Genomic DNA, 27,716 nt, shown 5'->3' with positions numbered 1-27,716 from the left:
TCACCTTAAGATAAAAAAAAAAGAAGTTTATTTTACAATCTTATAAAGCAGCTTTACATGAAGCACAAACATTGATCCATTTACTTTGTATATAAACATAGTAGAACCTTTCCCTCTGCAAAAAGTCACGTCTCGCCGTATATAAAACTAACATGTGCACATTGTGCTTAAACTGCAAAGTCTGTACAGCTTTACAAAGGACCACCCTTTACAAGAGCATCCTGTAAACAATTTATTGCATATTTAACACATGGTGTGTACCCCACATGTAAAAATGTAGAAAAAATAAAGTACAATTACAAGGTGAAGGGAAATAGCAGCTTTCGGTGAATGTCTTGCACAATGGCTGAGAAAACAGCACGGCCACACGCGTACGGTTGTGCTTGTGTGTCACTGGTGTGCATACACCACGCCTCCAATCAGGTCTATGTACAGCGGAGCCTCACGGGGAGGTCGAACTGATCTGAGTCCACAAGACCTGCGTCACGTCGACCACTGGGAAAGCGGAGGAATAGAAGTTAAGTGACTTCAGCCAAGTGATGGGCGCTGATGTCCGACCGTCCTCTCCCAGCTCTGTATGGGAAACATGATCCCAGGAGGAGCCCTCACACCAAATCCCTTTGGCCCCACAGCAGGCTGAAGTGCCAAGGCCAATGGGAAGGCAGTGTGGGTATGAAGGGCATGGTATGCCCAGTGCAGAGGCGCTGCCACCAACGCTCCATGGCCAACCTGCCCCATCAAGACCATCACTGCCATTATCAACCCGATATTAAAAACGAGAAGAAAACAATTAAATAATAATAAAAAGAGGGCACGGTGGCCTCAGTAAGGCACCGGCACCGCCGCAGAGCAGCGCCCTGAAGTCTCTCTCACTTCCCCACATCCAAAATGGGCAAAAACCAGAGGGGATGCACAGGGGGAGATGCTCTGCTTGCAGTGAGGACCGGTCGCTGGAAGGAAGCACGTCGTTTGGGTTGTTTTCTCTGTGCAAACGTGTTGAAAAGGAAGGAAAAAAAACAAAAACAAACCCACTAAAAACTAAAAAAAAAAATCATCTGTGCTAACTTTGGTATTGAGATTTCTCCTGCCACATCTGCTTCCCACATTAACCGACCCGATCACACAGCACGTGCTTGCGGAGATCACGTCATTACAAAGTTGCTTCAAATATCTGTGAGAAAAAGCACTGAAAAAGCAAGAAAAGCAAACAAAAACCAAGATGCACGTCAGCTTCGTGCCCGGCCTCTCTCTATGCAGTCTGAAGCAGCTCTGTCCTCTGTAGGAGCACCTTAAGCCAAAGCACACCAACACCCGCAGCATGTCATGGGATCAGTGGAAAAGTCCCACAGCGATAAATGATCACAGCATGCCAGGACACGCGTGGAGCTTTCATGCCTGGGATGGGAGAGCAAAGCCCAGCACGCCTGCACAGAGCTGACAAGCTGGTGTTTGCTGTGCTACCAAACCACACCATTCCCATCTGATGATGCCATTGCTTTTACCCTTCCAGACCCACCAGAAAGCTCCGTGCTGTGAAGGCAGACCTACAGTATGGGTATGGGCTCACAAAGATGAGATGCAGACCGCCTGCTCCTCTGCGTGCTGCCAGCACAGTGGAAGTGTTGGGGTTCTGTTTGATGACCGGTGTCGGGCAGCAAAGGCCAAGCAGTGCTAAAGCACAGGCGGAGCTGTAAGAGCCCTATGGGCTGATTGTCATTTTTCAAGTGCTGGATCTTGGGTTAAAAATGAAAACCCCCATAGGACATCGCTCACCGTTTCAAATTACATTTCCTGCATGCTGCTCAAAACGAGCTCCATGCCATGAGGAATTCAACACAGGTCTCCTACAGAACCAAGCCCACAAGCTTACAGAAACCTCTCCGATGTAAGGAAAAAAATACAGAACAGAACATTGGGCTCCACAAGAAGAGACTCCAGCTGCTGGGGGGGACGTGCTGCCAGCACCCCGTGTGTTGCCTGGCTCCCAGGACAGGGCTGGTGCAGCCACAGCGCTGGGCCATTCTTGAGCCACCGACTTGTGCTTACGTGGTGCAACGCGAAGCCATACGGCTACAGGACCTCCAGACTGAGAATAAAAGACCGTGTCACCCCAGGGAAAGAATCCATACAGAAAGAAACACCCCCAAAAAAGCTACGCTGTCCACTACCCAGGCTACAAGGAAACACACGTTCACAGCATTACACCACACCACCGGCGACGCTGTTCCAACATATACACAAACAGCTCCATTTCCAAAGAGGCCACGTACTAACTTGTCAGGCAAGTGCTGGACTTTAGAGACCTGTATGGCTTCCGTAAATATCTTCCTGCATAAAGGAAAAACAGAATCGTCCCCCAGCTCAGAGCACAGACGGGTTTTGCTTCGTGCAGGTAATGTCACAGCGGAGAGCTACGGAGAGCGAGTGAGCTGATGTCCCCGATTCCTGCCCATCAGACCCAAAGGTTTTCACACTGGAATGCAATTATTTCAGGAGATCAGTTTTAAGGATCACTTCTTCAAAACGGTCTGTACGAGTTTAGGATGCGACCTTCTCAGGTGTCCCCTCGCCGAGCTCCAGAAGCCCGAACCTTTGCCACCAGCAGGCACGAGGGCTTTGGTTGTCAGCTCTAGTTGTGCTTTGCCCTGCCTCCCCGCAGGTAGCTCTTCCACCTCCTGACAAACTCTTTGAAAATCGGGGCCTCGTCGATGGTGCTGAGCAGCTGGAGCTGGTTGATGTGGGTGGTGTGGTAGTCCCAACGCGCCAGGTTGGGAGCAGTGCCCAGCATGAAGTGCCGCAGGTCATAGATGGTCCCAGAGCCTGTGTCATAGAGGGGCAGCATGGCCTTCAGGGACTCCATACCACGCTCATACAGCAGCCGTGCCTCCTTGCCCAGCTTCTCCCCTGCAGTCTCCTTCAGGTCGTAAAGCCCAATGAGCGAGTACATGAAGCCATTGAGCACAAAGGAGCTGGGCGAGGTGGGGTACTCCTCGTACCAGTCGTGTCTGTTCATGAACACAGCCTTCACCCCGTGCTGCTCTGATGGCAGCTTGTAGGGAGCCGTGGCCCGCAGCGCAGCGCTGAGGAAGGTGTGCTCCTTGGTCAGCAGGTAGGCCCGCACCAGCGTGGAGATGGCCTGGCCCTGCGCCATGGCTGAGTACCAGCCAGGGTCCAAGGACTTGAAGCCTTCCCCCAGCTTCCTGGTCACCATGATGGGCCAGCCGCCCCGCTCGTCCTGGTTCCTCACCAACCAGTTGCTCGCCGCAAAGAAAGCCGCCATGTGCGCGGTGGCCGATATGGTGACATTGTCAAGGAATCCCCTCCCCTTTGCAATCAACCTCACCACCTTCTTAGGCATTATTTTGGTCTGCTTGACGGCCTTTGTGTTGGACAGCCCCACACCCTTGCGCAGGTCGGTCACCAGGTCCCGTGTGACGGTGCTCCAGCTGGTGCGGGCCCCGATGCCGTAGTAGATGTCGCGCTCCCTGAAGGCGATGAGCTGCGTGTTGGACACGTAGTGCACGGTGAAGAGCTGGTTCTTCTCCGTGGTCTCCAGCACCACAGAAATGCTCCCGTTGGTTACAAACTTGAGATCGAAAGAAATAATGAAATCTCTGGTGTTCCCGAGTTGCAGGGAAACCCCCTCGGTGTTCTCTGCAAAACAAACAAACAGTGGTTCGGTGGGAAAGCGCTCATTTCTTTAAAGATATCAAAGATGCAGAGCGCACCATCCAGAGGTAACCAGACAAAACCCAAATGCTTTTAGGCGAGCTGATCAATAATTCAAACAGCCTCTGCTTTCTGTACATGTATTATTTAATTAAGCATAAAAGCAAAGCCGTGAGCGATGGCTGAGGCTTTGGGGGAGCAATCCACAGCAACTGAGCGTGCCAGGGCCTCAGCACACAGCCCAGGCAGCCACTGCTGGGAATCCAACACAGCAAGATTTGGGCAGAGGAAAGTCAAAGCAGGGAGAGTCATGGGGGATCCCGCTGTGCCTTCAGGTGGTGCTGGGAGGACACAGGACAGGAATTTGGGGTGAGGTACAGCCTTAAGAGATATGGTTAGAAATGGATCTTAACATTTAGAAGAAGCACAGAATCACAACAGTTGAAAACACCCTCTGAGATCCCCAACTCCAGCCCACCATGTCCACGTCCCTCAGTGCCATATCCCCGTGGAATATAGGAAGAAGGACATATTAAAAGTATTCATTAACCTCTCAGTTGGTAAAATTCAGTTCAATTAAAAAAAAACCCAAACAATTAAACAAAGCTCCCAGGTATAGCACCTAACGCAATAGCACCTAATGCAGCTAACAAACCTGTAATGCCATGTACAAATCCTGCAGCTTTGAGGGCACAGAGGGATGACCGACACTTACAGGCAGTTGTTTTAAATTAACAGCTTTCCATAGAATAAGACCCTCCTGTGGAAGACCACTGTTTCCCTTCTGTTACATCCCAGAGTGTAAAATACCCCATGATGGGGAACAGAGGGCTGTGGCCACCAGCAATGGCTTCCCCATCTCCCAACCTCTCCCACTGCATTTTGCATCACAGGCACTTCTGCACTGTGCCCTGAACAGCACGCACAGCTCCATGTAAATAACTTCTGGTGCCACAACAAAGTGAACTGTAATGGGAAAAGGAGTTTTAAAGAAGGAAACCTAAAGGCTGCTTGCTCTTTCCACAGCCATAAGTGTCTGTAAAGCCATTACTTACAGCCATCTCAGATAAGTGGATGCAGACTGCAGCCTTCAGCCCTGCACATCACTCTGCCATCAATAAAGGATGAGGAGAGAAAGCATGGCAGTTCTTTCAGCCTTCCCTCTGTCTGTATTTCTCTACTACAAAGACATGAGAGCTTTTCCCCAGAGACCTGGGCCTAAGGTGCCAACCGAAAATTACTTCATTGTCTTTTTAAGTAATGGACTCATTAATTCTAATGGGTATTGATTGAAGAAAAATACATTACATCCTTATTAACGAGCCTGTCTGAGCACAAAGGAAACTCCCGCATGAAATAATCCACTTCTCAAAATAAACCTCTGCTCAGGACAAAGCAGAACATGGGAATGTCAAGGTGGGCAACACTGGGAGCTGCTGGGGAGGCTCCTGGTGCCCACCTGCCCTTTAGGGGGTTTTCCTTTCCTCCCTTGGAAAAGCATTTATCGCCTATATACAACCACTGCAACACAGAAGCTGATTTAGTTATCCTAAGAGAGGGCAAAGGGTGCAAGAAACCACCCCTAACCACCTGCAAATGCAGCACTCCCTCTTACTGCCCTGTTAAGGCAACCCAGTTCAAACAGAACAATGTCTGCATGGCCCTCAAACTGTAAATACAGTGGCAACCCAATGAAGAGAGATGGGGGGTTCCGGAAGCAGTCCTGCATGAGACATCTGCTCAGACTAAAACTGCCCCTCCCTGTCATCTCACATCATTCCCAGCTTCACAATGGGCTGGAGTGCTTCGCTTCCATTCTGAGACAGAAGCAAACAGGCTCAGGAAATGGGAGCACAGCTGCTCTGCAGAGCTGCACTGCCCTCCCCAAATACACCCACACGTGTTTTAATTAAAATAAGGATGTTTCAAAGAGCAGCCATGGAGAGAAAACAGTGGGGGAAAAAAAAGTACAGATCTTTGTAACGTTCCCAGGTAAGGTCCTAAGGATGGAAAGCTGCTCCACACAAACAAAACCAGGGGAAATGGAGGAGAGACCCTCATGTTACCAGCTGAGTGAGCCAACCATCTATCTGCCACAACCCACCTGGAGCAACAAAATGTTTAACACTGGTGAACTTGGCTTTATCGGGCACTGTGGAAAGGGAGCAGCCCTTGGGCACGGCCCACTCGGCAGCCCTGCTGCCCCTGTCCTTCTCCTCGGCCGTTTCGTACACCTCGATGTGCGGCGGCTTCTCGGTCAGGTTTTTGCTGTAGTGACTCAACCCGTACTGTGCGATCTGGATGGGATAGAAGTAGCCCTGAGGGCCCCACTGGGTGGATAAGGGCACACCTAGAAGAGAGGAACAACGTGAGTGTCTCATAGGCATTCTGTCACACGTGTACACAGTGCTGCACGTTCCCCTGCCCACTCCTTCCCCACCACCAACGCGCTGCCAGCAGATGCTGTTAGAATCGTAGAATAACTCAGGTTGGAAATGACCTTCAAGACCATCAAGTCCAACCACAAAGCTTAACAGGCTTCACCACCAGGTGGACTCAAGGAAAGTCCCATCCATGGAATGAACATGTACAGAACAAGGCAAACACACATTGCTTAGGATACAATGGAGAAAAGCAGGATTCCCCAAAGCTCTATGTTTTGTTTGGGGCAAATTCCCAATTGTAATGTAAGAACCCAAAGTGGGAATTCATCACCATGACCCTCTTGCAGCATATTTAGTACAGCAAGCTTTCATGTGCGTGTAAGGAGAGAAAAAGGAAGATGCAAATAAACAAGTTGGCATTCACACCACTCTCCCCTTTGGCAATGTCAAGCTCGGGAACTAATAATGCAGTGAAAATATTGCTTAAACTCGATGGGAAAAGATAAATTTTCATGCATATTTCGGTGCTTCGAGTTCCTAATAAATATCATTGATGGGGACGTGATGGTTTACTGCAGCCTGAAGAAAAAGCCATCAGAGGAAATATGTGAGTCTCGTGTGCTATTTGTGCTCCTGGAAGCCAGCTCGCTCATTAGCGCTAAGCATCTGCAGCTAAAAGGTGCACTCGTTGAGACTGAAAGATGCAAAAAGAAAAATGTGCTGGAAGAGCTTGGCTTGAAATTCATACAAGATGACAAGATTAAATTCTCCAGGTCACAGGGCACAACAACACGTTAACCTTGCGGAAAGGGAGAAGGTGAAAATACAGCACGAGGTTTTCGGCACGCAACAACGTGAGCATTTCCAGGGCTGGAAGCACGCAAGGCAAGAGCTAAACCTGCCAGAGTGTTTTAATACTCATTCTCCTCCTCTACATGCATTTCTCAGCCCTGTTTGCTGGCTGCTAACTATTGCCTTCACAACAGCCAGGCTCTGGCACTGCGTTTCATAAGGATGGCTCCTCAATTGCTTGCTGAAAAAGTGAGGCCAATTGAGGAATAACCAAACAGGTGTGAAACGAGCCTGTTTCCTGAGCTGTATTCAGTCAGCAATTACTGCAGCAAGAGGAAAGGAACCCTCCTCTCTCCAGCCTCCTGCACACAGAGGATACACAGCTACTGGGATGCGCTCACACCTTTGGTAATGAGATGTTCCAGGAGGGCTCTGCCCACATCCTGCCCCCAGCACACATAATCACACCACAAAAACAACTGTCCAGCCCCAGGAGATGGCTGCAACCAGCAGAACCAACGCCACAAAAAGGAAGAATGGCAGAAGTCAGAGTGATGCTGCAGACCGCACCAGATTTCTTGATCCCCAATGCATTTGTATCCACGCTGTTGTGATAGAATGAGGAGTGCTTTGCATCTCAAATGACAACAGCAAATTTCAAGAAGCATTTCAACTGAAAAGGAAAACGTGGAGCACAAACCTTCAACACCACTTATGCACTTCACTCTGTCTCGAACCTCTACGTTGTAGCCCTCGAAGGACATAAAGACCCCATCCGGGTGGTAAGGTGCTCTCTGTGTGTATACTTTGGAGTAGCTATGAGAGAATTCAAACCTGTCATAACCATCGTACTGAGCAATTTTCCCATAAACCTCAAAGTATTTCTCTACCCAGCTGAACGGCAGGAAGACCTCGCTGCCTTCCCTCCTCCCTTTGATGGTGTGCTCGTCGTTGATCAGACAGTCTATCTCCTCATACTTCAGCCCTGGGGCTTTGTTGAAGCCTCCCACGATGGGAGGAGCCTTCTGCTGCTCTTGGGGTGATGCTTCCTCGCTCTGCTTGGCCACATCCCGTGCGGGGCCATTGCTGGCAGCTGCTGCGCGGCGCTCGGGGCCACCCGGGCTGCGGGGGAATGGGCCGGCCCCATCCGAGGAGCATCTGTTCCACAGCAGCACAGTGACCAGTGTGAAGAGAGCACAGATGATGATCAGAGTCTTGTAGTTGACCCGAGCTGCCAAGCAACGCATATTCACACCATACCTGCAAAACAAAGGGAGAGACGTTCAGGGAGCGGTGCCAAGCAGGGTTGGTGCTGGAACTACTGACAGCACCACGTGGCTGGGAAAGACCTTCGAGGTCCTCAAGTCCAACCACTGGATTTCTTGCTTTTGTTTGCTTGTTTGGTGGGTAATTTGGTCTTTTTATTTGCAAGCTTGATACTTAATTGGACAGTCTGAGTCCAAACACCCATCGCTTGGTGCCACAGCTCCTAAATATCACCAGGAATGGGGACTCCAGCACTTCCCTAAGCAGTATGTTCCAATGCCTGATCAAAAGAATACCCTGTGTTGGAATGGACCCATGAGGAATACCAAGTCCGAGGGCAATCCAAGAGTTAAACCCAGGTAAACTCAGCTAAACCCCAATGCTCCCTGAGATCCATCAACTCCGGGTCGTACACACCACCATCAGGTGCAGAACCTTTCCCAACCCCCACCCTGTTGAGTTGACCCCCAGTTTCCTCTCTGCAGCCATCACTCAGCCACTTACAACCATAGAATGCTTGGAGCTGGAGTGGACCTCTGAAGGCCATCCAGTCCAACTCCCTGCAGTGCAAACAGACACCAAGCTACATCAGGCTGCCCAGGGCCTGATCCAGCCTTGCCTTTAAAGTCTCCAGGGGTGGGAGACTTTCCTCTTGTGCCCCACATTGTGTTGTACACACAGGACTGTGCCATCCCCTGCTCTCACCACCAAGAAGAGGCTGAACACCCACCAGGGCATCACCACAAACATTCACCATTCAGATGGGAAAATCATCCCTATGCCCAGAGCAACGAGAGGATTTCCAATGGAAGAGCCCCACAGCCAAAGCCTGGCAGTAATTCACATGGCTGAAGTCACCATTTATTTATTTTTTTAATTATTATTATTATTTTCAAATGGAAACAATCAATTATCTCCCACCAGTCTTCTGCTCCTACACTGTAAGCACCATCTGGTCAGTTCAAACCGGACCTTAAAAGAGAATTGTCTTATTTGCCAAAAGTCTGATTTGCTGCGAGCTTTTAGAGAGCAGAAATTGATATCTAATTGTATTTTTATGGAAACTCCAGCATGAGAATAAATCCAATTTTCTGCATCAGCAGATGGTTTTCAGCGATGATGCTTCTGGGATGACCTCAACAAACACGTTCTGCTCTTTTTACACACGGGGATAATTCACTTCTAAAGAGCGAATAACATTCCTGACTCCTACCTATAAAACTCAACATTAATTAACCCACCTGGATTAGCAGGGGATGGGCAGGGGGATGCCATGCTTTCCTCACTACCCCGTGTGATGACTGTTCTCAAACAGCCCCATGTATTACCCATGCACAATCCCTGTCCATGCTGCCTCAATACCCTTTTAGCTCAGCTTGGCTCTGCTCTGAAAGCCCACATGCAAAACCCCAACCACAGAAAGGCAGAGGGATGGGGCATGCAGCAGCTTTTGAGACCCTAAATGAGATGTGCTGATGCTCAGCTCCAGCAATACTGAGCCTTTATAGATGAACTGAAGAGGACCCAGGAAGAAAAGCAGAGTTTCCACTGCATGAAATCTCACCATGCACTGAAACATCCAGAGTTGCCAGCGCAGGATAAAGGCTGACTGTGTGGTACATGGAGGGGTGGAATCCTTTATCCAGCTGCGGAAGGAAGAATTCAGAATTTCCATGGGAGAAAGAGGTAATTTAAAGCTGCGGAGGGGCTGCGTTAAATGGGCCTATTCCCTTGGTGCTCTTATGAAAAGCATTTCATCACATCATGCTTAAAGGATTTGATGAGCACAGGATGGGAAAGCATTTTAAGGCATGAAGGGGGGTTGTTTTCTCCTGTTTGCCAGTATGATGATAGGAATGCCTCAGAGCCCAACCCCAGGGCACAGGCTGCTCATCAGCCAGGATGATCACAGTCCCTACAGTGACACAGGGATCACAGAATGGCCTGGGATGCAAAGGATCACAGTGCTCATCCAGCTCCAACCCCCTGCTATGTGCAGGGTCACCCCTTGCAGTGAGGGAGGGGATCACTGTGACAGTGCCACCCATGGGACACCATGTCATCACTGCTCTGCACAGAGCCCCATACACCCACCAAACAGGACGGCCAATGTGCAGGGCTGAGCCACCCCGGAAGAAGGAAGGAAACACAAACAGAAGAATGGCACCTGAACTAGTGTAATAACTCCTGGCACGAGGGTGATTGAATAGTTTCTTTGGGAAGCCCTGGATTTATTGAAGGGACCATTTTCTTTAATCCCTGCTAAGAGATGAGGGCGTGCACAGCCCTTGGGCAATGCAGGCTGCTGGCAAAGAGCCCCTTCAAAACACAGAGCAAAGAAGCTGTGCTTCCCTGGAAAGCAGACACCCCTCTGTTCCTACATCACCTGCTTGGTTTCTGTTGCTGGACTTTTCCCAAGCAATCAGCCCTATGGAGTACAAGCTGTTTGAAGAGGTCTCTTCTTGCATTTTGTCCCACCCCAAAGCACCTCTGCTCGTCAGTAAGCAGGAATGGCTTTAATCCTGCTCTGCACACACAGACAGCTCATCTTCTTTTCCAAAGAGGGAGAAAATGACTTTTTATTTCCAGCAGGAAGGCCTCCTTTCCACTGCCCACAGCACGATTCCTCCTCCTGCACAGAGCTCCTATAGGAAGGCTGGGTGTGCCAAGGGCTGCCAGGCAGGCATGCAGCCCTCACTTCTATTTCTGCTCATGCTGTACAGACAGCATTGAACAAACAGGCCCAGCAAGCCTTGAGCTGACAGCCCAGCCCCACAGGAGCTGAGGAAGACTCAGAAAAAACAAACCCCAAGGCGACTTACTTCCCCAGCCCGCGGCGCTGGCAGCAGTTTAAGGCACTCCCATGGAAATTCTCCGTGCTCAAACAAGGATCAGAAGGGACGGAGCTGCAGAGCTCTGGGACACACAGCGCTGCTCCCAGCGAGGAGTGGGGCTCCTGCTGCACTGCGATAAGGTGCCGCCTGACTTTGAAGCCTGTGTGCCACACTGAGCTGCTGGGAACAGAGAGGAAGAAACGCCTCAGACTGGCACTTCTGATCACACGTTCAACCCAATGTTTAAAGAGGGAGCAGAACTTCAACGCGTGCCCTGACCTAAAGGTGCACCCAGCCATGCACGAGGCCCAGCCTGCTTTCCCCCCCCCCCCCTTCATTTCCTGCAATGAAATGCTGGTGTTACATAACAAAAAAATAATAAGAATTAAGAACTCTGGGCTTGTTTTTAGTAACTGTGGAAAAGTGTTCCATCAAAACTTCTGACCCTTTGCCAAAGCTGCCTTCTGCCTCAAAATGGGATATCAGTGAATGGCTCCAACTTGTGACAGCTCTGCCCCTCCATTGGCTCTACAGATCTACTGTACAATCCTTGCTGGATTGCTGGGCAGGAAAGAGCGAAGATATAGAAACTGCAGCCACAAACCCACCCCACAGCTCCCCAGCACCTTACAGAGCCTCCATTCATACCCACACACACACAGAGCACCAGGAGAAATGCAGAGTGCTGTGCAGCAGCTCCTCAGAAAGGCTCAGCACCTACAGACACCCACGTGAGGGATGGGCAGAAGCAGAGGCTTCATTCAGGCTTTGGAATGAATGTGGGATTCAACACCAAAGCACACAGGTGAGGTCCTCTATTTACACCTGTAAAGTGCAGTGAGGGGCAGTGCTGCCTGGTGCATGGATGGTATGGATAGTGTATAGAATAGATCAATATCTATGATTCTATGGTATGGATAGTTGGGATGCCACAGCCCTGGTGCCAACCTGTGCACTGCACGCCCACACGTCCTGCCCACCCCATCCCCATGCAGCAGCAGTTGGCCTTTCCCAGCAGATCAGCATCTGAGCACAACAGGGATTTTTGTGCACAAGTTACTTTAAGTGACTGGAGGAGTCGGTGTGAGACAGAGCAGTTAGCAGCTGCGATTCTCACAGCACATCGTGTCCCAACACCCCTTATATGTGAGCTCTGCAATGCAGAATTGCTACAAAGAAGTGCTGAAGTATGAAGGATACACGGGGTTTCTGAGCAGCACCGTGTTAATTCGCATCCTCAGACTGCTTGGGATCAGAAGAGCTTTCACCATCACTTCACATCGTCCCAGTGCTGCTGGGCTCATCAGGAGCGCTGGAATGCTGTCACACGATTCCATACACATCAGCAGTACATTCTGCAGCTCCAACCATCCCACACAACACCTTTGTGGGACTGGGACGCCCTGGTTGGATGTAGTGCAGGGACCCCATGATTCTTTCCCAGCAGCGCTGCACAAACAACAGAGCCACGAAGCAGAGAGATGCAGGCACTTCTGCTGCCAGCTCGTGACAATGCCTACAAGAATCCAGCACACAGCGTGCTCCAAACGACAGCTCAGACATCTGGCAAGGATTTGGCACGTCTGCCTGCCTGCAGCACCCCCACACCGCTCCTAAGAGCAATCCTTGGAGCTCAGGCTCCTGCAAACTCCAAACCGACTGCTTTGCTGCACCGTTTGCTATTGGCACGAAGCATCTGTACTCACACTCCTACGTATCTCAGAGGTACATCACTGCTCCTATCCCTGTGCAAAAAGCAGAGGTTAAGGAGCACGGTGCTTCACAGCGGATAAATAAAACATGTTTTAAGTCACAGAAACTGGCTAAAAGTGCCCTGTTTTTCTCGCATGGCAAACGCCAGCACTGCACACAGATGGTTGCTTGGGCAGAACTACCAACGGCAGCTGCAGCAAAATCAACTACTTCCAAAGGAAATGACCTACACTACAACAAGCACTTCAAAACTTCAACAGAGCGATGCTTCTGAAGCTCAAACTGCAATTGCTTTCCCAGTACCTCCCCAGTGCTCCCATGCTGTCCTGTAGGAGCAGGCACAGGTCCCTCATCATAGGGCCAGACATGTACCACACTTGGGTCTCCAGCCCACAGCTCTCTGACCTCCCCTACAGCTTGTTTGCAGACTGCCATTAACCCCAGCCCTGGCTTTTTCCTATTTGCCCTACTCAGAGCTGACAAGGCAGCTCCAGCTTCTATATACTGCACCACAGCGACTTCGGTTCTGGATTCCAGAATGCAGCTCACGAATGCAGACAGGATGTAATAAGGCATAAGAGAAGAGATACCCTTTTAGTTACATTTTTTTTCCCCCCTAATCCTTTCTACTTCAGCTCCTTAGAAGAGCTGATGAGAAAGGAGGGCAGAGTAAAATTAGAAATGATATAAAAGCGAGCTGAAAGGCGCTCGATGCAAACGGCTCCAGCTGCGAGTCATCCCGCACTGTGGTTCCTTTGCATTATTTAATACCGAAGGTGATGGCTGTTAAACAGCCACCACACACAGAAGGGAAAGGTCAGAACAACTGCTGGGAGGAGATAAAGCAGCTCCAGAGGACACCTCTATGGGAGGAACAAGCTTTGGGAGAGACACAACCATTGCATGGGGCACAGCATCACTGCCCACTGCTCCTGTGCTATGCTGAGTTCTGAGACTCCAGCATGGACAACTGGTTGGTTTTGTTTCTTTGGGAATGGACCATTTTACCTCATTTCCTGGTTGGTTTCATTCCAGCCCAGCTCTGGGCCTGCAACTCAGAATCCCATTTGCCATCCTCCCATTGCAGCATCACTCTGTGCAGTAATGAGCGCTGGACCTGCTGAGTTACAGCCATCAACGTTCTTAAACCCCAGAAATCACAAGTTACACAGATATCCCAACTGGACACCACAGTTCTTGCTGATGAGACTGCTTAACCTTTGGAACCAAGCAGGGGACCGAAGACAATGACCACAATTCCTTACATCCAAGTGAGGACAGGCTTTATGAAGACACAGCATTCTGCTCTGAAAGCAGATTTGCAATCAATGCTAACCCAGAGGAGACCCCCCCCCCCCACCCCGTGCCAAGGAATGGGCAGATCTGTGTTGGCACACACAGCACAAGGAGAAAAGCACTCTCTTCCAACACCACTTTGCACATTCATTCCTCTTCCAGAAGAAATTCTTTTGCTGTTTACCCATATTTTCCAAAGCAGTTCCTGCTTTGCACAAGTAGGAGTTGGGTTTAGTGGTTGTTTTTTTTTCCCCCATATTTTAAGTAAATTGCTGTGAAACATCAACAAGCCCAATTCTTCCTCCCCCACAAAGGTAGGCAGCTATTGGGCTTGTGGCAGCAATGCAAAGTTTCCAGAGCACGAAGGAACAAACAGGAAGGATGCAATCAAGTTTGCTATTCTGGGGAGAAGCAAAGCGGACTCGAAGCTTTCAGAGCCCGATTTAATCCACAACTCCTTCATCACAAAGCATCTCCAAAACAATCGACGTGCGCAGAAATCCTATTTACAAGCAAAAAGGCCACAAAAAACCAAAAGCCTTTCAGAGTCATTCTGAATATGAACCCAATCCCAAGGACACTCCGATGCTCAGCTACACACCAGCACACTTGACCTTTTGAGTACGACTTGCAGCAAATTGGATATGACTCAACCGATGCTTGTTTCTTCCTAAAACACGTGTTTTCCAATGGCAAGAAGTGCTGTCCGGGACCCTGGGGCAGCAAAGCAGCCCACGCAGAGGATGTTCTCCATTGGCTCTGTGTGACTCTCATCCACTTGCACAGCAAAAGCACAAGTTCCAAACAAACGCTGCAGCCGAACAGAACAGAGTGAGCCACGGTCACCCAAGGAGCTCTGCCCACCTCCCCTCCCACTCTGCTCCACACGTGCAACTATCGGATCCTACACGAGCAGAAACAGGCTTTCAGTTTTAAACCAAGAGCAGAATGTTCTCATGCCTTGGGTTGACTCGTGGCTCCGTGCCCAGCCAGCACTGCATCCCACAACAGCACAGCTGCAATGCTCAGGGCCAGGGGGCGTCCCAAAGCTGGAAGCCTGGAGCTGCTCTGCAGACAGGCAGAGGTTCAGCTGTAGGTACAAGATTTGGGTAGAGCTTTTACCAAAACAAAACCCATACTTAACAAAACCTACAAGGGAACGCAGTTATTGACTGCAGGGAAATATATTCAGAATGAAACCTTATGCATTCAAGAAGCCTAAGGAAATCTGTGCTCAATTAATGTTCACTCAATGGGTTCATTTATTGGGAAATCACTGATGCCTTCACAGTTCAGATGCAATGCTAGGAAGGCCAGGGGCAGCATAGAAGCAACCTGAGCTGGCCTTGAAGCTTCACTGAGCACCGTGCTGAGCTGGGGCAGTCAGTGCATGAAGCAGTCGGTCCTGGTTCCACCCATTGCACTGCACTGTGCACCAGGGATGCAGAGCTACAAAGGGAGGAGCACTGCATCCACCCGGGTACAAACACAGGGACCGCTTTATAGAGGGGTTACATCTGTCCCACAATGAGGGCATTCATCTAATGAAAACAAATTAAGAAAGACGTGCTGGAACTGACAACGATGCCATACATCACTGCTCACCCTGACCACACAGCATCACTGCAGGCAAAGGAGAAGCTCCAATGAGGGCCACCCCACGGATACATCACACCACTATTAAAATGGTTTATTAGCAAAACACTCCCCAAGCATCATCCGGAACTTTACAACACCTGCTTTGCATGCACTCAGCATTTGCAGTGGATTTATGGCTGCGTTGTATCTGCTTTAAAACGGCGGTGCTATTAATCCCAGGTCCACCATTCACAAACACAGCGCTGCCAGCATCAGCCTTTCACAAGTGCTTTTCTAATGAGCAACCGGCGACAGCGTGACCAAAGATTTCTGCAAACACACAGCTCTCCATTAGCACCAACAATAGTTTCGCTGATGATACTTTGCACACTGGGCACATCCAGCAGCACCCACTGCACAGACCGGACAGCACCATTCATCGTGAGTGGCTTTGCTAAGCATTGACATGAAAGGTATTCTCAAAGTAAATATCTTAAGCTAAATTAGAAGCATTTAATATTCTATGCATACATACATATGCATAGGAGCACTGTGAACATTTGCCATCAGTGGAGAGTGTTTGCTTGTGAGCAAGGTGCCATCAGCAAAGCTGCTCCATAGTCAGAACATGAGGAGGTGAGAGGCTGCACCTTCCTGCTGGAGTGGCTGCATGGAGGTGCTTGCAGAGAACAGGGGAAACCCCATTAGGAAAGCAGCAATGTCTGTCAAAAACCAGCTAGCAATTAAGCATCTCCTACACATGGAAGACGTGTTAAAGCTGATTGTTGTCCATCAGTCAATGTAATTGCAACTCAAACCCAACGTGGCCCATGTAAGTAGCTGGCACTAATAGAAGCCTCATAATAAAACAAATTGCTAAAGTACCTAGTGTCAGGGATATGTCCTCCAGCACCAGGCAGATGGATGCCCTCCCTTCTCCCCAGCACCAGGGACACCCAGGTGAAGGCATCCTCTCGTCTCCCTTGTGCTGTTCTTAGGGGCTCCTTTTTGCTCCATTAGTGCTAAGCCTTGCTATCAAGATGTGCTAACAGACCTCCAAGACACCCACAGAGGAGCACGCAGCCAAGTCTCATTCCACCAGGTAAGCAGAACGGGGCTCAGCAGCACCGGGATGCTCAGAGGATGCACCATTCAGAACCTTCTGAAACAAGAACTTTTCCACGTGCTGCTTGTTCAGAATTAGGTGAGGTCTTAATTAAGACAAGGCAGAGAGAATAAGCCATAAAACTCACATCTCCTCCATGATCTAAGGGCCACCTTCCTGCCTGCTCACACCAAACAAGCTGCTCCATCCATGGCAATAGCTTCTCTTCTGCTCTTCCCCCTGCGGATTAATTATTAGTCCACCCAGCCCTTCTCCTCCATCATATTAACGGATTCAATGTCATTTAAAACATATTAAATACAGCACTACAGCAGCCTCGAATAACTGAATAATTCACAAAGGCAAAATAAGGCCGACGTGAAGCTGGCAGATCTTACAAACATCATCCTTGAACCCTCCCTCCCACTATTGTTTTTATAAACCAATACCAAACTTGGGGGCAATTACAGCCGACGCAGTTTGAGCAGCAGCAAAATAACTGTCAGCGTCTCCTTCAAAGCACTGCTCCATCTCAGGCATCACTGAGAGGAGAGCAGCATCACGACAGGAGTCAGAATACCTCTGCTCCTTCACCACGACTCAAACCAAGCTGCTGCTAAATATGCACAATGCCCAGCTACATTAACACATTAAAGCTCTGCAGATTGCCATCAGTGCTGCCGCTGCTTAATTTCACCCATCCCTCCCCATTCACATCTTCAACCGCTTTCATCCTAAAAAGCAAAAGAACTCCCTTTAAATATAAAGGCCTCGTGATGCTCACATCAGCAGTTTGCTGAGCGCATTTAGGAGGATATAGATTTAAAAAGCTGGCAGCAAAACTTTATTCCCCTCCTAAACAGGAGCATCCTATTGCCTGGATGGTAATAAAAAGCACGCTCTGCAATCAGTGAAGCTGGAGAAGGGCTGGGAAGGTGATGAGTTTGACAAGTCAGATGTCAGCCTGTGCTGCAAGTCTGCCCTGGAAACACATGGGAGAACAAACAACCAACAGAAAGCTCCAACACCAAGCAGGCCTGATGGCATGGCACAAAATGGATGCTTGGTGCAAACACGGCCATAACTTCCCAAGGAGTTTCCCTGCCCAGTTAAAGATTCATTTGCTGCTCCAGCCGGAGGATTTGCATTGCTAAGCGCTCTTTTCTGCTCGTTTAAGAGCAAGAGGAGGATTTGAAGCCGGAGCATCACGCTGCATAATGCGAGCTGACAGCTCCCAGGCTGGCTGCTCACACACTGTGCTCCATACAAGCCACCAGCAAGGGCTGCAACACACAACTCGCCAGCACTGGTAGGCAGCAGCGTGGATTAATTACTGGGCAGAAGCCTCGAGTTTCCTTTAATCATTGCAAAATGCTTTGAAATCACTTCTCAGCTGCAAAAGAGCTTTTATCTCTCAGCTGTGACATGGGGGGGGAAATCCCAGGAAGGTTTCCCAGCCCCTGTTTGCTTTCATTTTGAATTGGGTCCCTTGTGGTTGCGTGCAGTGAGACGTAGCATTGCTGGTGAAGAAACTGACCAAATAAGTGAACAAATAATCACTAAAATTCAACTCAAGGAAAAACTTCTGGGAAGTCAGGGAAAGCTTCAGCTCAGCATCTGCATCTCGTATGGCATCCCCAGCATCCAGGTTGGCACAACAGGTTTAAACCTGCTCCCCTGTACTCGGAGTTGGTGCTTGCAGCGTGGCTAATTGCACAACAGCACCAAAGCAGGCAATTAGCATATTTCTCACATAAAGCAAGCAGCCAGGCTGGCAGCACGCAGCCCTGCTCTCACGCACCTCCTTCCCCTTGATCATTTACAGCAGTATTTACGCACTCCAGCACTCGCTCATTGATGGATCCCCATGGCAACAGCACCAGGGCTGCCTATGGTTCCCCTTCCAGCACCAACCTGCACCCAGTGCTGCCCCAAAGGGTTTGGAGCCCTCCACACCCCTACGTCCCACACGAGGTCCCAAAGCCACTCACCATCCAGATGAAGAGGAGAGATGCTGCACGGAGGTGCCCTGGTGCCCAGCAGCAGCTTGGGGTGGGCTGAGCACCCGCAGCCAGCACAGCTTGTGCCTCCTGCAGCTGCACGGGGGGGTCTCCATTGGCAGCACGCTGCCAGCACATCACTGCCCAGCCCTGTGCCAGCGGATGCACGCACCCATAGGAGCACGGGATGGCTCCTTGCTTACCTTAAGCAAAGGCAATTCTCCAAGTTCTAACACAGCTCGGGTATTTGCGACTTCCAAAATTGAGGGCTTGGTGATTTCAAGTGATTTCCTCCTCTGATTTCCTACAGGGGAGATGTGGAGGTGGGGGGGAAATGGGAAAAAAGAATCGACGCGCTTCAGGATGTGCAGCAGCCACTGGAGCTGAATTCCTCCCTCTATCCGCAGAAATCCTCTTACTCAGCCCTGCCTGCTCAGAATCTCAAGGCTCAGCTCCTGACACGCGGAATCACTGAAGGATCAAGAGCAGAAATGGCACTTCCTCCAGGCAGCAGCACAGGACCCGAGCTGCTCTCCCTTCTGCAACCTGCCCCAACCAGAGAGCAAATCCCAACATCTGCCTTACGCAGAGCCTTCATTACACACTCCTGCACGGTTCCAAGCTAAAGCCCGTATTGAAGGACCTCGGGTTTAGCCGAACCATTATCTGGTTTCACTTGATAAACAGCACAAGTGGAAGAACATAAACCGAAAAGCTAATAAAGCACAAGTCGGAGCCTAACCTTGAAAGGCATCACAGCTGGCTGCATCCGAGCGGCAGCGGGGGCTCTGGAATCATTAAGGGAGCTTGTAACGAACCCAACTCCACCACAGCGCTTTATTTATGGCACACACACTGGGCCCAAAAGATTTCTGGAGGTTTTTCCATCTCCTTTATTACTTTTGCAGGTCTCCCGGCCAGGCGCAGCACCACCGAGGCTGAAAGGGTTTGGGTGGCATTTCGTAACGTGCCCAAAACTTCCTTAAAATAGCAATGGGATGTCACAAACTCAGCATCCTAAATAGAGGCGGATTAAGCAGGAATCAGGACACCATCCAGCCTGGAAACACCGTGTAATTAACTCCTAAAGCGGCACTTCAGTGGACTCTACCCTTCCTCAACTTGGTGATGGTGTGTTGAATTACATCACTATTAGCTCCCGCCCGCCCCCCTCCCCAACATCCCCAGCCTGAAATTGAACAAGAACTCTTCTGTTGGAGCCAGCCTCAAAGCAGTGCTGTGTTATAAGGATTTACCCTCTGCTAAGAGCAAACCCCATTCCACAAGAGGAGGCTCACTCGGGAACACAAACTCCGTTCTTCCTGCTCAGCACAGCCATCTGATACACACCTGAATCACAACCCAACCACCATCTCCACGCGCTCTCTCCCCACATTAGCTCAGGGAGGTGGATTTCAGCTCTGTGTGCCCATCATCCCCCGCTGGAGGCTCCAAGGATGGAACAAAGGCAGCTCTCACAATCACAATCACAATCACAGCCGTTACTTGCAGCGATGCTGCCTGTCAGAAGCTTTCTGCAGCAGTGTTAGTGCTCCTCCGGTCTCCCTCCAAGGCTTTGCATGCACTAAACCCAAGCCTTGCCTTGTGAATGCTGATAACCCCCATTTCTTTTCTTTCCTTTAATGGATTAAACGCAGCCGCTTGTATTAGCGCATCACGCCCCATTAAATCGTCAGCTCGTCTTCCACGATCCTCTTAAAAAAGAATAAAGTATAAATACACGGCCTTGAAAACATCTTCACAACAAAACGCTCATTTTCTTGGTGCTTCCTTCCAAATGGAAGCAAACAAAAGCAAAACCCGACCGACCAAGCCCTTCATGCCTCCTCCTTCCAGCCAGGTTCCACAAGAGGAGACCCGCTCTGCACAGAACATCTATTTTTAAACACCGTGCAGTGTTTCCATGCTGCATCCAGCAGGAAGCTTCGCTCGCCTTCCCCAAGAGACGCACTTTTATTATTCAATCCTTCAGAGTGTTGTCTTCAAAAGGCATCTCCCAGGCTCCGCGCTCTCACCCTATGGGAACTACATAAAGGGAAGGAACAGAAGGGTTCACTGCCTGCTGGGCCTTCTAAGGATGCTCCTTCACCACCTTCTCATTCCCTGCCCACCTCTCAGCCCAGCATCCTTCTGCACCTGCAGATCCCTCCTCCCGAACCCCTCGGGCACAGATTTGGGGCTGCCCCACAGAAACCCCTAATGGGCTCCAGCACTGCACAGGTTAAACTCTGCCCAATCCATCCCCATCTGGAGGATTCTGTCCATATATATGGGTACACCTCATACACTGAGGAAGTCAGACCAGGTGGCCCTCAGAGGACCCTTCTAACTCTTGGGATTCTGTATCTTTGCCTTTAACAGCAATCAAAGTATACGACATGCCTAACTGGGATGGCACAAAGGCGGTTTGGATTGAGGCACACCTGCTATCTCCCTTTGTGCACAGCAGAAGGATTCCTGTATCTATCTATCAACAACTCCACAGCTAAAACCCCACAACAGCCCCACTGCACAGAACGTGGGGCAGACCCCATCCCTGCACTGCACCCAGGGCTGGGCTGAGCTCCCAAGGACCAGCAGGAAGCATCCCCAGCAGCACAGTGTGACCCCAGCCAAGCTCTGCTCCCATCTGCCCCTGGCTTGTGGGAAGAGCAGCTGCACAGCCTGAAAATGCACCCAGGAGAGCGCCCAAAGGAGCAGCCAAGCAGGTGCAGCACCCGGTTCCCCTGGCAGGAAGGCAAGGCGAGCCTGGCAGCGCTCACATGCAGCAGGAGGAGGGAGGGCACTGCTCCAGCACAGAGAAATCCCTGCGGTGCATCTGGCACAGGGACTGAGCTCTGGGCACATCCAGCTCCATTGGGACCACAGCAAACGAGAGCAGAACGGGCACAAATGACAGCTGCCTGCGTGCTGCTTCCCCAAGCACCAAAGGGAAGGATGAAGCTAATGCAGCATCCGTGCAACACACACCTACCAGTGCCTTTGGTTTGTCATTAGTAAGTGGCCCTGGGAAACCCCTGCTGACAGGGCTATAGTTTGTTCTCCTAAACCTGCTCTCAGCTGCCAAACAAAGTTTTGGGTTCCTTTTGGTAGAAGGATGGGAATTCATCCTGTTCCCATGAGCACAGCACTACGAGTCTGTCCCTCTTTTCCTTCCACGTCCTACACAATGGAGCTCCCAGCCTGCACCCACACGGAGCAGCTGCAGAGCCCCTCCATGCACAGCCGCCTCCGGGTGCTGGCATCACCAGCGTTCAGCCTCACAGTGTTTGCTCCTCCCCGCTGCGATGCAATGCAAAGCTGCTATTTAGAGCAGGCCAAAAAAAAAAGTGCCTGTTTCAGGGCGATCTTGTTCTACACGGCAGCTCCCGACAGGGTCACAAGAAACGGGGTCAGATGGAGTGATTCTGGAGGCAGGTTCCCTGCGAGCAGGAGAAGCATGAACAGACCTGGGTATACAGAAGCCCAGCAGAAGTGACTTCAGCTTCACAAGCAGGAGAACCCCCAGTCACAGCAGCTTTCAGCCCCACAGTGATGCTGGTTGCATTGCACCTTGCTCTTGTGCACACACAGAGCCTTACAACCACCCAGGCTGTGTGTGCAAAACAGAAGCAGCCTTTTTGAAGCACATCCCCAAGAGAAACCATCACAAACAGCAGAATAAGCCATACCCAGATACCGAGGGGTGACAAGCAGCAAGGAATGCAGACGTTGCATCAAACACCATCCCATCCTGCTGCAATCAGCAACCAGAACTTCATTGTAGGGGAAGAGAAGGGAGCTCCAGCAGAGGGCACTCAGATGCAGGGAGAGAACCAACAGGGCAGCAGCGTCCTGCAGAGAGCAGGGTTCAATGCCCAGCCCTCAAATGGCTGCAACCCAACGTGCTCCCATGTGCAGGTTATAGGCACACAAAGGTCTGCCTTCAGGCTCCCTCCCAGCCCCAGTAATTCCCATTCCAAATGCTCCCTACAGTCCCACACCTTTACAGCAAAAACCAGAGAAGAAATCCCACATAGACTCCAAGGAACCTTTGAGCTTTGGGAAATGCTTATGGAGCGAGGTGCCCTAATGGCAGACACAGCAGCTGCTAGAAGAGGAAGGAAGCAATGGCAGGAGTCAAACCAAGCATCATCTCACATATATTTTATCCAACATTTTGCAAAGAAAGCTTAAATGTGTTTCTTCATCAGCGATATGAACAGACTCAGAGCTTGAATTCACTGCCCACATAGTCAGGGAACTCATTAACAATTCCTTTGGTATTGAAACACAGTGCATCACCAGCCCTATCTCAGCCTCCTCCATTCACCCCCATGGAAACTTAATGGCAGGGCTGGAACCAGTAGGACCAGTTTTGATTGTAGTTGCTTGGAGGGAGGGGGGAAGAAAAGGTTTCAATGGCCAACAGTCATTTCAGAGCACGAAACACCTTCCCAGCCGTGTTACAGACCACACCGGGCCGTGTTTCACTCCAAGCTCTGCATTGTTTTCCATAACTCTTCCTTTTTGTGCGTGTGTGTGATAAAATATTAAGAACGTTTCCTCTAAAAGCCTAATTCTCAGCAGGCTTAATGTGAACATTCTCCGAGAGGGCTGTTGGTGCTTAAAAACACGCATTAAGCAGCTGAAGCATTTGATGTTTGGAAACAAAGTTCCCCATCTGTGAAGGTTTTGGAAGCATTACATGCAGGCAAGATTTTTCCTGTTCTAAATCTATTTAACATTAAAGGGAAATATAAATATATATATATATAAAAGCAGACATGCAAAGCTTGATGCAGAGCAACAACCCTTCCTGCTTACTCCTGGATCTACTTTGCAAAGGGTTCTGTGCGCTGCCAGGAGTTCCCATTACCAGCAGCCCTGCATGGCAGGAGCACTCAGATCCAGCTCGTCTCTACGCCATGGCAGCGTTAATCAATTAATCATAATGCTCAGAAATAACTGCCCTACTTTCTTCAGCCACCGAGGACTCGCTGTGTGCGGCAGCCAGGACAGGAGCAACAGCCAACGGGTGGGAGAGAATTGCTGAGCATCCCAGTTCAGAAGGGACCCATTGGGATCACGCAGCCCAACCCACAGACCCACACGGCAGCACCCAAACCTTGAGCACTGCTCCCTGAGCTCCCACCTGATCCAACAGCTCCGTGCTGTGCTCTCAGATCCAGATCAGAACCTGCCCCTCTGCTCCCCTGTGAGGAGCTGCAGGGCTGCCATGATTGAGTCACCATCCCCAAACTGGATGTGGTGGTCAAGGACATGATTTAGCAGGGGGTTGTTAGAGTCGGATGGTTGGGCTGTGGCTGGACTTGATGATCTGAAGGTCTTTCCCAACCTGAGCAGTTCTGTGATGGAGCTGCAGGGCCACCCCTCAGCCTCCCCTGGACCTGACACAGAGATCCCCACTGCTCCTCACACTCGCCCACCCCATCCGTGTATCTCCTCCTTTAGAGGAGCTTTATGTCCTTCTTGAACTAAGATGCCCAAACCTTCATGCTGTGCCCAAAGTAAGGCTGCATCAGTGCTACCTCACCATGCAGTGCATGCAGGGCAATGCCAGCACTCCTTCACAAGCACAACAGCTCCAAGAGATAAACACAGCCCTGGGGATGGAGCCATGGGTCTGGGACTGAGCTGCACCCACACAGCAGCTCATAAAGAGCTCCAGGGCCACCCTGGGTGCACAACCAACCCCGCAGTGCCCATGGAGACAAGATTCTGCTCCATGCAGCCCACAGATCTTCCCTTATGGCCCATCCAGACAGGCACCAGAACACTCAGCTCCTCTGCAGCACGATGCGTGTGACCCATTGGGGTTCCTTGGCTCCAGGGAGAGGCAGGCAATCAGAAAAACCACACCAAGAGTGGCTTCCTCCTTACTGCCACAGAAGATGCTCTGATCTCGTTTGCTGACATTTATCATTAGGAAGAGAGACACTGAAAGCCCCGTGAGGAGAGCAAAGCTTCTTAGGAGCTTTAAGAAAGCCTGCATTAAGCAGCAGGGACAGCAAGAGCTGATGAGTCCTTTGGCTCAAAATATAGTGGCAAAATATCCCATTTATACTTAGATTTTCTTTTCCTATTGAAACCCTTCAGGCCCTCCCATGTAGTATTGGGAATGGAGGCACAGTAGCATCAAGGGCTGCTGCCCCTACCAGCACAGGATGGAAATCACCTGCTGATAAACCCTCTCCTTTGTTCCAGGGCTTCCCAGAATTTCCTGCCATACCTTAATGCAATTAAAAAGACAAAAATAAACACACAACAGCCGTATTTCCTGCGCAGGAACAACACAGGGACAAACAAATTCACCTTTTCAGACCTATCACCAAAGAATACAACAACAAACTCCTGAGCACCACAAGGGACAACACCAGCCTCTAATCCTCTGTGACAATTCATTTCCCATGGCAAGAAGCAGAATAGAAAACACAGCTCGAATGAAGCCATATCAGAAGCTCTGCCAGGCTCTGCCCTCCCCACTTCAGACCCCTGCACCTCTCCCAGCTCCACGTGTGCACTCAGAGCTCAGCGGGTTGACACCATAGCAGGGCCACCAGCTGACCTTCAATAGCACAATAGCATATAAAGGGGGAAAAAGGCGTACTTGAGATAAGGCACTAATTAAAAGCTCATCGTTTCCTTTGGAATTAGCAGCTTGCTTCCTTCGGAAGGTTCTCATTAACGTGCATTTTATCTGTCCCCTCCAATATTTCAAATTCAATATTTAATGTTTGAAACATTAATCAGGAGCGACCACACGTTTGGGTAAATATTAGCTCATGTGTCACAAAGCAGCAGCGTCCTGCCCTGGGCTGCACCCTGTAGCTGCTGCCAGTGCTTGGAGGATGGGGGGGCTGAAAGTGGGTGCACAGCAAGGTCACCCCTTGTATTAGTGCCGCAGACACAGCTGAGGAGGAGGAAGCAGAAAGGAGGTGAAAGGCAGAAGGAAGAGGGTCAGGAAGGAAGGATTTGGCTCAGGTTGGGATCAAACTGCACAGGGAGAGACACAACAGCAAAATGCTCCCCCAGAGGAGCTGGTTTGTACCCTATGCTGGGCACTTAAAGGGAGCACTTACCCCCAGATCTCATTGGGGTGCAGGAGGATTTTGGCGTGAATATCATGAGATAATAACACTGCACAAAATGGGAACATCTCCCGACATCTCAGGTCTGCAGCGCAGGATCAGAGCGCTGACTCAACCCGCTTTGAAAGCCTTCAGAAATGAGCTCCTGAAGTTTGGGTTTGCTGCTCAGACATGAAAGGGAGTTCATCAAAAACATTCCCCGGCAGTAAAGTTACCCGGCTCAGAACCACCGCAAGCAGCTTCCTTTTCATCTTCTGCCTCAATTAAGTGTAAAGCAGCTCTCTCTCTCTCTCTGAACATTTAACTTCAGTGAAATCCAAAGGGGGGGGGGAATAGAAGGAAACCACCAAGGGGCATCGGGCAGAGCCGTCCCTGAGAGCAGCTCCAGCTCAGCACAGCACCCCGACCTCATCAACTCAACACATGAGCCCATTATTCCCCACTCTGTGTATTCCTGCCCCCGGAGCTGTTGAAGGACGGTGTCCAGCCCAGCCTTAAGCTGGAGCAGCTGTAGGTGCAGCACTACAAACGGGAGAGTCGCTATTAAGGAATCAATCGCACAAGGAAAGCACTGAGGACACTTGTCTGACATGGAACTCCTGCCAACCTCAGCTCTCCATCTCTCCGGGCCTCCAGCCAGACTCCGATCATTTCGGGTCCCTTCTCATTGTCAGCTGTGTGACACAAAGGGGCAGCGTGGGTTGGCTGCTGATAGAGGACGCTGTTATTGACTGTGTGATAAAAGGAACCGCCGCCACCCAACGCAAACAGCGACATTATGACCTGCTGGGAAGGGAAAAGCTCCCTCTGTGTCCCTGCAGGGCTGAGAGGCAGCATTAATACACCAAAGGGACCCCAATTATGGCCCACTTATGTCCCAGCAGCTTCTATACCCTGAGTATAAGGCCATATATATACATTTATTAGCTGAGCCTAAGCAGGGTGTTATAACCAGCCGGGAGCAGCACATGGCGGCCTTACAAACCTCCCTGCGCTCAATGAGCCTTTAATCACCATTAAACACACACACACAGGCCGCCCCCACAGCCAGGCCGCCCCCACGAGCCCCGACCCGGGACATGGCCGTGCCATTAACCGCAATTACCCCACAATCCCACCCCCAGACCCCACACGGCAGCCCCCACCCACGCGGTCCTATGGCTCCCTATGGCCCCCTATGGTTCCCTATGGTTCCCTATGGCTCCCTATGGCTCCCTATGGCCCCCGGCCCGGTTCATGCCCGTCGCTGTTCCTACCTTTGGCCGGGCCCTGCTGCCGCCGGAACCCCAGCGCCGTGGAGGCGGGGGCGCCACGGAGCGGGGAGCGGCGCGCCCCGCCTCGTCCACCAATAGGAGCGCCGCCCTCTTCATTCTCTTCGCTCTCATTGGTTAGAAGGGGCGCGGCTTGAGTTTTGGACCAATGGGAGAGCGAGGCCTGGCGGAACACCAGCTCCCGGTTCGGGGTGGCGCGGCTCCGCCCGCGCTTCCCGCGAGAGCGCAGCCAATGGGGGAGCGGGAGGGCGGAGCGCGCCGCCGATTGGCTCGCGGGGCGTGCACGTGGCGGCGCGCGCGCGGGAGAGCGCGGGGCGAAGGGTTTAACCCCTTCGGTGCCGGGGAGAACACAACAAGAAGTTCAGGCTGGGTTGAAAAGGAGCACAACGATCACACAGCTCCAACCCCTGATGTGTGCAGCGTCACCAGCCAACAGACCAGGCTGCACAGAGACACATCCAGCCTGGCCTTGACCCTGGCAGCACTGTGTGTGCATTGCATTGCTCTGTGTGTGCATTGCATTGCTCTGTGTGTGCATTGCATTGCTCTGTGTGTGCATTGCATTGCTCTGTGTGTGCACTGCATTGCTCTGTGTGTGCACTGCATTGCTCTGTGTGTGCACTGCATTGCTGTGTGTGTGCACTGCATTGCTCTGTGTGTGCACTGCATTGCTCTGTGTGTGCATTGCTCTGTGTG

At 50.7% G+C, this 27,716-nt stretch overlaps 1 protein-coding gene across 6 annotated transcripts; it reads right to left on the bottom strand.

The window, feature by feature from the left end:
• Positions 1-27,124, bottom strand: GLCE (glucuronic acid epimerase). 6 transcript variants are annotated; one of them, XM_015873415.2, is made up of 5 exons: positions 27,006-27,060; positions 10,934-11,122; positions 7,546-8,105; positions 5,774-6,019; positions 1-3,654 (listed from the first exon to the last, which is right to left on the bottom strand). In XM_015873415.2, exons 3-5 carry the CDS (start codon positions 8,090-8,092, stop codon positions 2,630-2,632), a joined length of 1,818 nt encoding a protein of 605 aa, XP_015728901.1. In that variant the 5' UTR covers positions 8,093-8,105; positions 10,934-11,122; positions 27,006-27,060; the 3' UTR covers positions 1-2,629. The 6 variants fall into 6 exon arrangements, with proteins under 6 accessions (XP_015728901.1, XP_032302693.1, XP_015728899.1 ...); XM_032446802.1 differs by lacking the exon at positions 27,006-27,060 and adding an exon at positions 26,357-26,795 and having other exon boundaries at positions 10,934-11,125; XM_015873413.2 differs by lacking the exon at positions 10,934-11,122 and having other exon boundaries at positions 27,006-27,124.
• Between the last annotated feature and the right edge of the window lie 592 nt (positions 27,125-27,716).

Source organism: Coturnix japonica, chromosome 10 (assembly GCF_001577835.2).
Source record: "Coturnix japonica isolate 7356 chromosome 10, Coturnix japonica 2.1, whole genome shotgun sequence".
NCBI classification, from domain to species: domain Eukaryota; kingdom Metazoa; phylum Chordata; class Aves; order Galliformes; family Phasianidae; genus Coturnix; species Coturnix japonica.
Note: the sequence above shows the minus strand (reverse complement) of the source record. Positions and strands in the feature narration are given on the sequence as shown.

Excerpts from the sequence above, each read along its gene's own strand:
- GLCE (XM_032446802.1), bottom strand. The coding sequence starts at position 26,586 with ATGCTGCCTCTCAGCCCTGCAGGGACACAGAGGGAGCTTTTCCCTTCC. Across the intron at positions 8,106-10,933 it reads CAGCGCCGCGGGCTGGGGAA|GTATGGTGTGAATATGCGTT; the intron begins GTAAGTCGCCTT and ends TTTGTTTTGCAG. Across the intron at positions 3,655-5,773 it reads TAAACATTTTGTTGCTCCAG|AGAACACCGAGGGGGTTTCC; the intron begins GTGGGTTGTGGC and ends TTTGTTTTGCAG.